At 41.8% G+C, this 15901-nt stretch overlaps 1 protein-coding gene across 2 annotated transcripts in view; it reads left to right on the top strand.

The window, feature by feature from the left end:
* Sh3rf2 (SH3 domain containing ring finger 2) overlaps window positions 1-15901 on the top strand; it is a 119438-nt gene that overhangs the window by 91046 nt on the left and 12491 nt on the right. For both annotated transcript variants that reach the window (XM_008821645.2, XM_008821647.2), the window contains 2 exons: window positions 12758-12849; window positions 14420-14590. In XM_008821645.2, coding sequence (XP_008819867.1) covers window positions 12758-12849; window positions 14420-14590 — 263 coding nt within the window. The remainder of the gene's footprint in view (window positions 1-12757; window positions 12850-14419; window positions 14591-15901) is intronic.

The raw sequence follows: 15901 nt of genomic DNA, 5'->3' as shown, positions 1-15901 counted from the left end.
GTTAACCATCTGTAACTCCAGTTCCAGGGGATCCAACACCTTCTTCTGACCTCTGCAAGCATTGCAGAACATGGGTACAACTACCTACAGTAGACTCATACACATAAAATAAAAATAATACTTTTAAATATGAATTTTTAAAAAGCTGAAAATATAGCATTAATGTAATGAATATATCCTTTAAATTTTTATTTGAATTTTTGCAGTTTTCATACAGTATAATTTGATGGTCTTTAGATCCACTCCCCTCTCTTTCCCCCTCGCAGCAGCCATCGATTGCCAAAAGTCCCTTAGGTTGTGTTGGGATTCCATACCTACTTCTCTGTGTCTATGCTGGAATTTTGTCTGATCTGAGATTACATAGGACTTGTGCATACTATTACCATTGCTGTGAGTTCATATGAGTAACTGACCAGCTGTCTGGAAGACTCTGTTTCCTTATACTCATCTATCCCCTCTGGCTCTTACAATCTTTCCACTTCCTCTTCCGAAAAGATCCCTGTAGAGTATTTATCCCTGAATAGGACACTTTTTTTTTTAACTTCCCAGACTGTGATTTTATCTCTAGAAGTTCAATTAGGTGTTTTAAATTTTCTATAGGGCACAAGTGAAGGTACACTGGGGCTCTAGAAGAGTAATGATTTAAAAAAAAAAAAAAAAAAAACTCTTGGTGCCTGGGAACAGAAAAGTCAACGTCAAGGCCTGGGTGCCCAGAACCACGTGCGGCATCAAGACCACAGCTGACCATCAAAGGAGGTGGGAGTCCGTGCTTGAGAATAGGTCCTCCCAAGCCTAGAAACTGCAAGTGATGGAAGCCTCCTCTCAAGGAATTTTTAAACTAACTTTTTTTAGCCAATTTTAGCTTGCTTCCCCAGCTATCTCTCCTGAAGTAGGACTCTGAGACTTATAAAATTTGACAAGTCTTCAGAGAAAAACCCATTAAAGTTTACCTGAACCAGATTAAAAATTAACTTTCAGGTGAATATGTGGTTGAGAGAGAGAGAGAGAGAGAGAGAGAGAGAGAGAGAGAGAGCCCATTCCACAAGGATCTGAATTCAGAACTGGTTCCTGGAAAAGTGCTATGCTGTCTCTTGACTGGTTTTGGGTTCATCCAACTCTCCCTGCAGGTCCATACTCTTTAGCTGGGAAAATAACTTTCATTTCCATTTTTTTCTAACACACACACACACACACACACACACACACACACCAGTCTAAGGATGGAAGGTAGTTTTATTGGTATGGGGTAGGTGGAGCACAGAAATCACAAATGTTCAGACACATGACATCGTGGGATGCTCGTATCTGGGGATGTTGATGGCAGGACCCCAGTGTACACAGATAAATAGTGGCCCTGCCATGGATCCCCATGACCTAGTACAGCACTTGGTACCTGGAAGATGCTTGATGAGCATATTTTGTGAATAAATACCATGAAGGGATTCAAAGCACACTTAACAAGAACTTTGCTTATTTAAATTTTGTGTTTTTAATGAGATCCAGTGAGAGGGTTTAATTATTACTATTGCCAAATAGTGATTGTACAAGTGGACTGTTATGAGGACAAAGGTTATAATTAAGGTTTTGGTATACCTGACATTTCAAAAAATATTAGCTGTACTCTCCCCATCAGACTCTACCTTGGCACCTCAATACTGCTTTAAAGGCAACAGATCCTCAGGGTAGTCCAAGAGACTCCCAAAATTACACAAGCTATTGCCACAGTTCTTGATTGCCTCCTAGGACTTGAAGATAAGACCCTATTGCTGAAGACAGGACATATTTTGGACACAGGATTCGGAGCAATGGAGCTGGAACTGACCTGGAAGCCACCTCACCTGAAGGCTAGCTCTCATGATTTGGAAAGTACTATGCAAGCTAGTAAAGGGAGAACATCAAACAATGGCCTAACCCCAGCTTCAAGGCCTCAAAACCACATCAATGACTGGCACAGCAAACAACATTGGTGTAGTAGTGGCACTCTTATCTTGGGGGTGATCAACAGCTACCTAATTGGACTTAAAGCCTACTCAATGGGAGGAAACTCATGTGTGGTACTGTAAACCTAGCCAAATACACATAGCTCAAGAGGTCACAGATCTTAGAGAAAACCCCAAGGATGTTACATTCCTAGACAAATGTAATTTCTCACTATGTGCAAAACATGGATCCTTACATTTATAGACAAGTATCCCAGTCACCACTAATCAAAGAAGCTGCTTTTTTTAACAGATTATTACAGAGTTCCACAACTGATCACACACAGAGATTGTGAATTGCCTAAGCCTAAGTGGCACATCTAGGATGCAACCTCTACACCTAAGGCCCACAGAACATAAAACAAGGGATGAAGAGAACACTAATGCATCTTTCAGTTCTCATCAATGAAGTTCCCCTCATGCAACAGAAGGCCAGAAACACAAACAGTCACAAATGACCAAAACGTAGAGAATAAGAGTCTACAGAGTGTGAGTCTTTGGACAGGACTCCTATATTAAAATCTGCCCACGCAGGGCTCAGGGACCATTGCAGAAGAGGAAGTGGAAAGATTGTAAGAGCCAGGGAAAAGGTGCATGACCATATGGAAATAGAGTCCTACAGGTTCCTGGGACTGTTCTCATACAAACCTACAGCAATGGTGTCAGCACGCACAAGACCCATGCAAACTCAAGCAGCCAAAAACCCAGCACAGAACTGTGGAAATGGATAGCAGGCCCCAATCTTAGTCAAAAAATTATTGGCTGTTGATTACTGCTGGGTGACAAAGAGCTGATATTCTTAAAGGGAGGGACTCTAGATAGGCTGACTAGACCTCAGTGGATGAACTTGCACTGTGGGACATCTAGGGACACTAACTTGACATGACAGGCCTTAACACGAATGACACAATGCATGAATTCCAGCAGGGGGTAGGCTACAGGAGGGGGCCAAGGGAAAGGGGGTATGAAGATGATAAGATGTTCTGTATGTTGGGCTGAAGAGATGGCTCAGGGGTTAAGAGCACTGACTGCTCTTGCAGAGGACCCAGGTTCGATTCCAGCACCTATATGGTGGCTACAAACTGTCCTTAACTCCAGTTCCAGGGAATCTGACACCCTCTTCTGACCTCCACAGCATTGCACAATATGGGTGCACTCACATACGTGCAGACAATACACTCATACACATAAAATAAAAATAAATAATTTTTTAAAAAAGATGTTCTGTATGAAATACACAAAAATTCTATTTTAGAAAATTAAAGCAACAGATCCTTGGACTCAGAAAAGCATAAATAAGACAATGGCAGAGGGTGGGGGGGCAAGGTTGGGGACATTGCCCAACCAAATGACTCAGTCCAGGGGAGAGGATTTTTGTCTTTGTAATCTGAAGTGTGGGTTGGATTTTGATCTTTTTCTAAAAAGCCAATGCAATGCACAGCTGTAGAGAAGTCCTAGATCCCGCCCTTCCCTGGAAGCTCAAGATACATGAGAACAATCCAACCTAGCATCTGGGAAGAAAGAGTCCTAAATATATGTCCCTGAGACAGGAGGCCAGCTGCCTATCACTGGGTCTTTCTCAAAGGGAACTGTTTTTTTCATGACAGACTCATAGATCTTAGAGATGAGTCTCCCTTTTTAAATTTGATCCTACTTAGGAAGCCCTCTTGCTTGCATCTTTTCCCCTCGTGCCCCCTTGCTGGTCTTCTATTTCATAGTAGTAAAAGTACTAAGACTTACTAAGACTTATCATATGAACCAAGGGTGACAGGAATCACCTACGTCATGGGAGGCTCTTTGTTAAAGGAGTAGGGGTGAACAGATATGTGGGTACGAGTGAGCATGTGTAAGATGTCTAAGTATGGAGGTAACAGGAAAACCTCAGGTGGTCAGACCTCAAGTACCTTCTACCGCTTTATTTGAGACAGGGTCTCTCATTGGCTTGGAATTTCAACATGTAGACCAGGGTAGCTGGCCTGCAAGTTTCCACAGATCCATCTATCTCTCATCTCAAATATCACAGGATTACAGGCACCCAGTACTATGCTGTTTTGTTTGTTTGTTTGTTTGTTTTGGTGGACCCTGGAGGTCCTCACATTCACGCAGTGAGCATCTTGCTGTCTGAACCATCTTCTAAGCCCCAAAAGCAATTATTCTGAATTAGTCCTCACAGATTCTCATGAGATAACACTTATTATTGCCCTATATCAGAGCTAGAGAAACTGAATCTCCAAGAAATTGAGCCTGAGCCTTGCATAGCCAATAAGTTAGTGCCAAAGCTCAGCCTAGGTCGAACAGCCTAAAGTCCATTCCCTTTTCACAGCTGCATGTGTCAAGGAACTGCAAAAGCACACACCATCAGTGACTGTTCCCATCGGGCTCTTCTTGAGAAGGATACAGAGACTCTGGAATTCTGTAAGGATTTGAATTTGACAATACAGGCCACTATCACTGGGGCTTTCAAGACTGTGCTGATATTCCAAGTGCCACTTTTTCTCCCCAAAAGAGGAAGCTACTTGGTAAATATTTCTTGAAAATGTATCATCAAACAAATAGGAATTATTCAAAGCATTTTATACTTAGCAAACACATCCTGGATAGCTTTCAGAATAATATAACCATTAAAGAAATCGATTGAAGTTGAGTGTGATGGCTGTTCATGCTTGTAATCCCAGCACTGTGGAGGCTGAGGCAAGAGGGTCTTGAGTTTGAGGCCAACCTGGACTACATACTCATCAGAAAAAAGAAAGGCAGGAAAGAAGGAAGGAATGAAAAAAAGGAAGAAAGGAAAGAAGTTAGTTTAAGTCAATATTCTCACAAAGAAAGCATCAATCCAAGACAGGTATTCATGTAAGTTCTTTCACAATTTGGAGGAGTAAATTATAACTTCCAAAAATGAAAGAAAAAAAATCAATATTTATTTCATAAGGTTAGGATATTCTTTATGTCAAAAATGAAAATATAAACATTGGATTAGAGAGATGGTTCTATGATTAAGAGCACTTGCTGCTCTTGCAAAGGATCTAGGTTCAGTTCCCAGCACCCACCTGGTGGCTCACAACTACCTGTAACTCCAGTTCCAGGGAATCTGTCTCCCTCTTCTGGCCTCTTTGGGCACTGCATGCATCTGGTGTACTTGCCTACAGGCAGTTAAAACACTCATTCACATAAAAATAATAGGTCTGGAGAAGGGGCTCAGCAGTTAAGAATTCTTTCTGCTCTTCCAGAAGACCAGAGGTTGGTTCCTAGCACCCCACATGCCCTTTCCTGGCTTCCACAGGCACCCACACATACATCACACACACACACACACACACACACACACACACACACCACATACACATAAATAAAGCATTTTTTATTTTAAATGAAAATACAAATCTTTTTAAAAAATAAAAATAACCCAGGTGTGTTGTCATATGCCTTTAATCCCAGCACTTGGGGGGTGCAGAGGCAGGTGGATCTCAATGAGTTCAAGGCCAGCCTGGTCTTCATAGTGAGTTCCAGACCAGCTGGGGCTACAGAAAGACCCTGTCTCAAAAAGATCAAAATAAATAAATAAATACAGGCCTACAACTGGTAGATATGCAGAGAATGGGAAGTTGTAGAGTGCTTATCCCTGAATAGGACACCTGTACCAAACTTCTGCCTCCCAAGGTTCAGGGATCATTGCAGAAGAGGGGGCAGAAAAATTGTAAGAGCCAGAGGTTGTGGATGACCACAAGGAAACAAAGTGTTCCAGACAGCTGGGCAGTTGCTCATATGAACCAACAGCAATGGCCAGAGCATGCACAAGACCCACATAAGCTCAAGCCAGACAGAATCCCAGCATGGAAGTGGGGAGGAAGACAGGAGTCCCCAGCCTTACCTGAGGAACTATTGGCAACTGGGGCTGCTGGGAAAAACAGAGTCAGTTTTCTTTAAAGCTGTGACACTGGATAGGTTGACCATGCTCCAGTGGTTGGACCCACACATAAGGGCATTTGAGGACACAGGTTTGACTCAATAGGCATATATATATATATATACACACACACACAATACACACACACACACAATATATAAAGGGTATTGTATTGAGAGGAGTGCAGATAGGGGAGAAGGCCTAAATATGATCAAAACACATTGTATGACGTTCCCAAAAATTCAGTAAAATGAAAATAATCAATTAATTAATTAAAAACAGAAAAAGACAACATTCTTTAGGAAAGAAAAAGCAGAATTCTACCTTACCCATGAATACAGATGCAGAAATCCCAGAGTCTATATTAGGGAACTGTATACCAAGATCAAGTCAGCTTCTTCCCAAGAAAAGAACATGGGTTCAACATTAGAAAATTAATTCCACTAATTTATCATGTTGACAAATTAAATAAGAAAAGCTATGTGGCACTTTAAGCAATATAGAGAAAAATAGAGTATAGAAAACAATATATAGAAAAATGTTTAATAAACTTCTGTATCTATTCATTACATACTAGAAAATTCAGCAAATTAGGAATAAAATCTTTTTAAAAAATGATTTTATTGGGGGCTGGAGAGATGGCTCAGAGGTTAAGAGCACTGGCTGCTCTTGCAGGAGACCCAGGTTCAAATCCCAGCATCCACATTGTGGCTAACAACCATTTGGTAACTCTAGTTCCAGGGGGTCCAATGCCCTCTTCTGTCCTCCGTGGGCACTGCATGACACTGGTGCAGTTGTACACATGCAGACATAACACTCATATAAATAAATAAATAAATAAATAAATAAATAAATAAATAATAAATGCAGAACAAGGGGTAGAGAGAAAACTAATGCATCCCTCAACTCTCACTAGTAAAGCTTCCTTGTACAACAGAGTGCGATGCACACAGAAGGCCACAACTGGCCAAGATTTAAAGAATAAGAGACTGCAGAGTGTGGGATAGGACTCCCATATGGAACCTCACCCACCCACAGCTCAGGGACCATTGTAGAAGAGGGGGCAGAAAGATTGTAAGAGACAGGGTTGGTCCATGAATATAGGGAAACAGATGTTTTCAGGCCACTGGAAGCTTGCACACGTGAACTTGTGGCAATGGTGTCATCGAGCACAGGACCCATGTCAACTCAACTAAACAAGGGCCCAGAAACGAGGAGAGAAATGAGTGGTGGGTGGCACTAGACTGAGAACTATTGGAAACTGATTGCTACTAGGTCAGGGAGAGTATGCCTTACATACAATCTCCAGATGGGCTGACTAGACTCCAGTGGATGAATTCACACTGAAGGACATATGGGGACTGGATAGGGCTTAACATGTCCATACATGAATACATGAGGTCCAGTAGGAGGAAGCAGGGAGGGAGGGATTGGGGAGAGGTGGTCTAAATTTGATTAAGAACTGTTGTATGAAATTACAAAAGCTCAACAAAAAAATACATTAAAAATAAATAAAAATAAATAAATTTTTAAATGATTTTACTTATTTTTAATTTCTGTGTATGAATGTTTTGCCTGCCTGTATGTGAGTGCACCGTGTCTGGTGCCCATGAAAGCCAGGAAAGGGTATCAGATCCCCCAGAACTGGAGTTACAGATAGTTGTTAGCGGCTGTGTAAGTACTGGGAACCAAACTCAGATCCTCTGCAAGGGCAACCAGTGCTCTTAAAGACTGAGCCCTCTCAGTCCCAGGAATAAATTCTTAACAGTAAAATAGATTCTATCTAAAATATATAGCAAACATCTTATGTAATGGAGAAATGTTGAAAACACTCCCTTGACGGTTTAAAGAACAGGAGTCCTGCTGTGTTTCTGCTCAGCCCTGTCGGGAGGCAGGGCAGGAGGAGGTGGCCAGCAGAATAAGCCAGAGGTTAAAGGTTAAATATTTGAAAGGATGAAGCATAATTGTTATTAGATGAAGATTATAATATTGTCTATATTGCAAAACTCAAAAGAATCCTAAAAGTGCAATAAGAAAAGTACGACTTTATCAAAGTAACTGGTTACAAATCAGTATTTTAAAAACTCAACTCCATTTCTGTATACCAAAAGGAAAAATTGAAAGGTAATATTTCTTTTGGTTTTTGGAGACAGCCTCTTACTCTATAGTTCACACTGACTTAGAATTCACTGTGTGACCTAAGTTAATCTCAAATTTGTGGCAATTCTCCTGCCTCAGACTCCCAAGTGCTGGGATTTTAAAACATAGTATTTGGGGCAGGGGAGGGTCTCCTCTAGCCAAGCTGGCCTCAAACTCTATGTTGCTGAGAATGAGTTTGAAATTCAGATCCTCCTGCCTCTACTTGTGTACATCTTGCCAAGTTTTATGTGGTGCTAGAGATTGAGCTTTTGCATACTAGGCAAGCAATCCACCAATTGAGCTACATCCTCAACCCTCAAAAAACATAATTTTTTAAAAATACCATTTGCAGTTGCAACTAAAAAGTTTTAAGTCCTAGGACTTTCATCAAGAAAGCTTCAAGAAAATTTATAAAACATTACTGAAGGGCTTTTTGTTTGTTTTTGTCTTTTTGAGACGCAGTCTCCCTGTAATCACAGCTGACCTGGAACTCACTATGTGGCTGCCTTCAATCTCACAAACATCTGCCTGCCTCTGCCTCCTGAGTGCTGGGATTAAAGGCATACCTGACCATGCCTGGCTGAAAGGCATTTTGAACAACAAAATAAACAAAGAATTATGTCATGCTTTTGGATAGGAAAAATTATTTATTTTTTTTGGAAGCAGGGTCTCATCCAAGTGTGGCGGCATACAAGTGTTATCCCATCACTCATGAGGCTGAGGCAGAAGACCAGCCTGATATACATATCAAGCTCCAGGCCAGCCAAGGGCTACAGAGCAATACTTTATCTCAAAAAATAAAAAATTAAAAGAAAGTTTTTTAAAAACAAAGTGGAAGCTGGGTGTAGTGACGCACGCCTTTAGTCCCAGCACTCAGGAAACAGAGGCCCACGGGTCTCTGTGAGTTCAAGGCCAGCCTGGTCTACATAGTGAGTTCTAGGACAACTGTTTAGGGAGACCCTGTCTCAAAAAAGACCAAAAAAATCCTTTAAAAATGGAGTGGAGAGTAAGAAAGAAAGGGATGAGAAAAATGAACAGGGTTACATAGCCCAGGAGGCTAGCCCTGAGCTCATCCTCCTCCTAGCTTAGCCTCCTGAGTGCTGGGGTTATAGGTATCTTCTACCACCTATATTTTAATATCTTAAAGTTGTTGATTCTCCTCCAAACTCATCCACAAATTCAACACCTCTAGAGTTTGTTTTGTTTGTTTCTATGGAACTCAAAAGTAACTCTAAAGTTCAGATGGAAAAAAAAGGAAGCGGTTTGACTGAGGTGAAGAGTGAGACCTGTTTGATCAGACATCACGTTTTATTTTAAAACCATAGTAATTAAAGCAGTATAGACTTAGCACAAGCTTCTTTTAAGCCAATGGAACATGGTAGAAAGCCTGGAAACAGACATAGAGTGGAGACTTGATTTATGCAAAACAGCTTTGCAGATCAGGAGGAAAGTATGAACTATGGTGCTAGACTAATTGGGTATCCATGTGGAAAAAGACAAAATTGGATTCCTCCCTTGTCAAAAATCAATTCCAGGTGGATTAAAGAACTTAAATGCGAAGGGCAAAACTATAAAACTTTTGGAAGACAACATAGACATATATATATAAATATATATATATATTTATAATATATATATAATGACCTTAAGATTAGAAAATATCCTATTCAACATTTTTCAAAAGTGTGAAGCATAGGGGAATAGATTCTGAATCTGACTCCATTAAAAATAAGAACTTTGGTTTATCAAAAGGTACCAAAGAATTAAAAAAATGCAAGCTACAAGGAATTTATACCAAAAAATAGAAGAACTGAACAACTTAAGATAATGATAGTATATAACCCAAGGGGCTTGGGGAAACAAAGGATATGAACAGATATTTCATATAATAGGAATAGCCCATAAGCATGGGGGAAAAGGAAAAAAGAATAAAACCTCAAGTTCAGTGGTATTCAGAGAAATGAATGTAAAACCACAGTGAGATAGCATTTCACACCACCATATAAGCAGATATTAGAAAGCTGGGCATTACCACATGCTGGCAGGACGATAAAATAACAGGAATTGTCATTTGTTGCTAGTGGAAGTGTAAATTGTTACAACCGCACTGGGAAACAATTTGTTATTACCTAATAAAACTGAACAGGCTCATACCCTATGGCCCATCAATTCCACTCCTATGGCATACGCCGGAGAAACTCTTGTACGTGGGCACAGGGGACATGTACAAGAATGTTCATAGCAACACTGTTCATAACAGCCCCAAACTAAAAACTGCCCAAATGACACATAAACGAGTGGTTGCATGGTAATGTATCCATGCCATGAAATAGATATGAGACAGCAGCCACAAACACAGAAAAGCTCAGCATTTCATGAAATCTGCAAGTCACAGAATACACACACTGTGCGTTCATTCATACAACATTCACAAGCAGGCAAAACTAAGCAGCGTGTGTAAGGGTATGTGCCAGGGTAGAGAAAACCACACAGAAAAGCACTTCAATGACCAACAGATTTTAGCATTGTGGTTATTGCCAGAGGGAGGGAGGGGAGGCAATTACTGAGGGAGAAGCAGAGAGAGCATCTAAGTACGCTGTTCAGTTTCTTTCTAAGTTGGGTGGTATGTACGTATGTGTCAGTTTTACTATTAACTTTAGTGGTGCATAAAATTATAGACACTTACTGTCGACCTAAAAGGCAAGAAGTAGGAAATAAATGGCAAAAATAGTATAGCCAGGTCAAAGAGCTAAGAAGAGACTACCATGTCTGAAATGAAGGGTATAGAGTAGAGGAAGGTGAGGCTGGAGGAAAGCAGGAAAATATTCTAAGCTTCAGGATGGAGAGAAAGCTTGGCCCATCAAGTGCTTGCTGTGTAACAAAAGGACTTGTTCAGTCACCAGAACCCACATAAAAAAGCCAGAGTGGTGACATGAGCTTTTAATCTCAGTGATGAGGAGGCAGAGACTGGCAGATCCCTGAGGCTCACTGGTTAGCCATCCTAACCTAATCAGAAAGCCCAGGGCCCAGTGAGAGACCCTGTCTCAAAAGGAAAAAGTAAGGACTGGAAAGATGGCTCATCAGGTAAAGGTGTCTGCTGCCAAGTCTGATGACCCAAGTTCAATCCCTGGAACCCAAATGGTGCAAAGTGAGAATCAACTCCCACAAGTAGCTCTCTTACTTCCATACATATGCTATGGTGCACACTCATATACTCACATTAAAAGAAATAAAAGTAAAATAAAAGATAAAAAATCTTAAAGGCAGATTAACAATACCCAAGGTTGTCCTCTGGCCTACACACACACACACACACACACACACACACACACACACACACAGTGTGCAAACACACAGAAAGAATACGAACTGAATTTAGTAGTGTCGTTATGTTATGTAATGCTACCCCTGTGGACCCAGTCATGTGCTTTGGTTTCCTGGGTTTCTGTGGTAGACCTAAGGGGCCCGCTGACAGCTCCTAAATGGGTTGTCTTTCACAGACAGAGAGCAGGGAGGGTTTGCTTGCTGTGCTGGCTCTGAGTCAAACTTGGATGAGAAGAGCTGAGAGTGGCCATGCACCTAGAACTCTGAAACTGTCTTCAGCTCTGCTGGGAAAAGGAAAGGAAAACAAATCAAAACACTTGAATATTCTACCTGCTGCACTTAGATCATCCTGCAGCACAAGGGACAGTGGTCATCAACTTTATGCCACTCTCCACAGAATACTGAACTTGGCTGGATGCTTTTTCTGGGAGGCACACATTGGCTCATGTCATTACCTCTAGCCACAATGAGAAGAGAGAGCCCTGAGCTTAGGTCCTTGCTTCTGATGTCAACTTGACCACCCATTTGCTGGCTATCTCCAGGAAATCATGAAATCTTTCTCTATCTCAGTTTTCCAATCTATAAAAACAGACACAATAGCAGAGAGACCTTCGTATAAATTATCATGTGAGTCACAGTGTGAGATAGTGAAACAACCTTTGGAAGTCAAGGCAAGCCTCTTATGGCCACCTCTTGGGCACCTTGAATTTTCCTCACCCCAGCATGCACATTGCTCATGTAATGGAGACTTAACTATCTTCCTGGTATATGCACTGGAAATAATGTCCCATGTATCCTGTGTACCAGGAAACTACATTCATGTTCTATAAGTTATTGGATAAGCTGCCAGGATGCATATATGTGCACTTGCATGTTTGTATGTGTAGTGTGTTAATACTAGCAATAGCCAATAAGAAAGTTAGCTCATATCTTAGACTATTTGATTTTAAGTTTTGTTTGTGCTAGTTGACAACTATTCTCTTCTCACAATATCACAGTTTCTCGTCCAAAAATGAGGATTAATAAATTACCTTTAATAAGGATTAAATTTACCAATACTTAGCATTTCAAATTGCCTGGCAAGTGGTAAGTTCTGAAGCAGTGTTAGCTGTCCTATCATTTTCCGGGATCATGTTTTCACAGAGGGAGAGAGATGGGCAGGGTGGGGCAAATGAGAAATTTACAGCCCCCACCCCACTTTGCCATACTCCACCACATCTCCTTTGTGGAACGCAGCCCTGGCACAATACCCAGGCAGGCCATAAGAGAGTCTACTGCACCTCCCTCTACCCTAACTCATAAACCAGGGAAATTTCTGGGTGGGTGGTCCCAGGCACGGCTTTTGGTTTTCAGCTGTGTTGGGCTTGTGGTACTCACTGGTTCTGCATGGCTGTCTTTTCTATCTGTATAGGTCAGCACATCTCACCCTGCACCTGCCTCCCCAGGACATTCCATGGCCATGGTCAGTCTGCCCAGCTCCCAGCAACACCTCTCAGCTAACATGTGAGTAAAAAGCTCAGCCCTCCACCACAACTTCTGGAACAGAGGGCTCCTCTTTGCTGCCCTTTGCCATCCAGCTTCTCCATGCCAAAATAACCCCTCCGAAGAGCTAGCATCTCCCCTTCCTTTTCTACATCAATGGTGATGAACACAAATGAGAAAACATTCTTACTTATTTTGAAACAGAAAACAAGATTATAAAAACTACAACATTGCTAGGAGATTGGGTATTGAGCAGTCGTGTTGTCTCTTTTCAGGTTCAAAATATTGAGTGATAGATATTGACAAAATAATCAGCAAAAAAATATATATATATAAATAAATACATTCAACATCTTGGGTAGGAAAACACTTGCAAATAAGAACCACTCCTAAACTCTGATAAAGCAGTCCTGTGTCCCACAGCTCTCAGGATTTTAAAGGACTATAAGGTGTGTCCAACCTGCAGCTAGTAGGCCACACAGGACCCAAGACAGGCACAAATACGGCACAACACAAAATCATAAACCTGCTTAAAACATTCTGAGATTTTTGTATGTTTGATTTGATATTTTATAACTCAGTTATACAGTTTACGATCATAAATTTGATAGATGACAACATCATGTCAAGAGTCAAAAGGCTGGACATGCCTAGCTAAAACGCCATACTCTAGTGATCCTTGAACTCAGCAAGGAAATTAAGTTCTTTCTTCAATGCCTTCCAGAAAGCATTGTTTTCCCTTCCTCAGCCTCCTATTCTCTCCTGTCCTGACTTCCTGGCTCTTCATGCCTGGACTTCATAATACAATGTCTTTCTTCTAATTCAAGCATGTTTTTGCTATGATACACGATTCCCACCTCTACCTACCATGTGGTCAGTATTCCACTGTATGAAAAACAGTAATAATAATCACCTCTGCCTCCTACTTCCCAGTGTATACACCTCAGTTGACATTTACTTATTGCCTTGGGCCATTCTTAGGAGTCAAAGTTCCAACTCATAGTCAGAGAGGCTTCTGTGCCCACTTTCATCTCCCTGAGCTTTGCTGGCAGTGACTATTTTTTATTGTAATATTAAGCTTTAAATTGTACTTACTGTAGATAAAGTCCATCTGAAACGTTCTAACATAACTTATATTTCATTGGCTCTAGGCATATACAAAACAAGGCAGGCATTTCCCAGGTCATGTCTTGGGTTGTCCAAAAGTGACCATCATTTTGGAGACCACACTAGACGGCGATGACAAAGCCTGCAAAGTGGACAATCGCCCACTCTGCAGCATTCTGTTCTCCATATCCTTCCTCCACTGGAGGCCACTGTCACAGCGCCCATGTTGGCCTGTTAGTGATTACCAGCTGTGCAGCGTCCTGTAGAAAAGGGGGTTGGGGGGTGAAGGCAGGGCTCTGCTGCCTCCACTGGTATTTCAGCCAGGCTGTTCCACTTCTGTCTACCTTCCATGTTTAGGTTTCCATTTTTAAAGGTTTTTATTGCTAACAGTTAGCTGGTGAGCTCTGGTCTCCCTGTCCCCGCGCACGCTCTGTGCCTTCTTCAGGCATGCCCAGCTTCCCTTACCAGTTTCCTGTGTCTCCAGGTTTGTAGCTCTGCACTCCTACTCAGCCCATGGACCCGATGAGCTAGACTTGCAGAAGGGAGAAGGCATCAGGGTACTCGGGAAGTACCAGGACGGCTGGCTGAGGGGCCTTTCCTTGGTCACTGGACGAGTCGGCATCTTCCCAAGCAACTATGTCATCCCAGTTTTCAGGTGCGTTTCCAGGGCCTTTCTGTGGGTTGAGCTAGTGATGGGACCCAGTGCTCTTTCAGAGCATGAGCCAAGAAATAGTATTCCTTAGTATTCCCCCGAAGTTTAAAAATAAAACACACACACACACACACACAAAGTAAAAATATTTCATAGCTTTTTTTTTTCTTTTTGAGTGAACTACTATGTAGCCAGGCTGGCCTCAAAGTCACAGTCCTCCTGCCTCAGCCTACCAAATTCTAGAACTACAGATGTGAGTCACAATGCCCAGCTTTACCTTCTTTAACTCCCGGCTATGCCCCAGAGCTTTGTATATCTTTTTCTGCAGATCAGATAGTGATGTGCAGAGCTAAGTATCTTGCTTAGGAAGTCATTTTCAGGCTTTCTGTTGCCAGAGTCCCAGATTTCCACATCACATCTGATACCCCAACAATGCCTAGTTCTGAGTGAACTAATTGGAAAATATGACCAGATGACTCCATGGGATACCTTAGGAAAGTTCTCAGGGTGCTCAACCATGAGGCAGAGTTTCCATGAACTCAGCACTCAGACCACTACTTGGCTAGTCATGTCTGAGATCAAAGACCAGCTACCCTGAGGAATCTCCCCTTCCAGCTTTCCCGAGCCACTTTTACCCTGACGTACCTATCGACTTCACTGCCCACAGTTTGTTCTGCAACCTTGCAGTGCCCACAAATTCACACAGACCCCAAACCTACTTGGGACTCTGCCCATATTCACCCCCACCTGCCCATCCATGAAGTAGTGAGGTCCTTATCACACATCAAACCCTATCTGTATGACATACCAGAAGGTCACAGACTAGAGAAAGTGACAGTACTCTGGGGATCAGACCTGGAGTCATATAGCTACTTTGGCAAACCTTATTTAGGTGTGGGGCACTGTGTCCGGAGGGGGGCAACAATAATGGTAAGAAAGAACAAAGTACACATGAGAGAAGCTAATAGGAAGGCTGGCTTAACCTGCAGAAAATAAGGAACAGGGACTCGTAGGAGATTGTGTATGCCAACAGCTAGACTGGTGCCATGAGGAGCAGCAGAGGAAGGCGGTTTACAGAGAAGGTAGGTCCTCAAGATTTGGGGACAGAAGGTAAGAAAAGAAATCACAAGAAATCAGTTATTCCTTTGCATGTAAGGTTCTTAAACTTGTTGAAAAACAGCAAACTAAGAGTATAATACTGATGCTTTCATCTCTTCAGAGCATATTGATTGAATGTTAACTATGTGTCAGACACCTTTCCTGTTTCCGGGGAAATATTAGTAGACAAAATACACAAATATATATATATATATA

This window comes from Nannospalax galili, unplaced genomic scaffold, assembly GCF_000622305.1.
Source record: "Nannospalax galili isolate Female #2095 unplaced genomic scaffold, S.galili_v1.0 scaffold328, whole genome shotgun sequence".
Classification (NCBI taxonomy): Eukaryota; Metazoa; Chordata; class Mammalia; order Rodentia; family Spalacidae; genus Nannospalax; species Nannospalax galili.
Note: the sequence above shows the minus strand (reverse complement) of the source record. Positions and strands in the feature narration are given on the sequence as shown.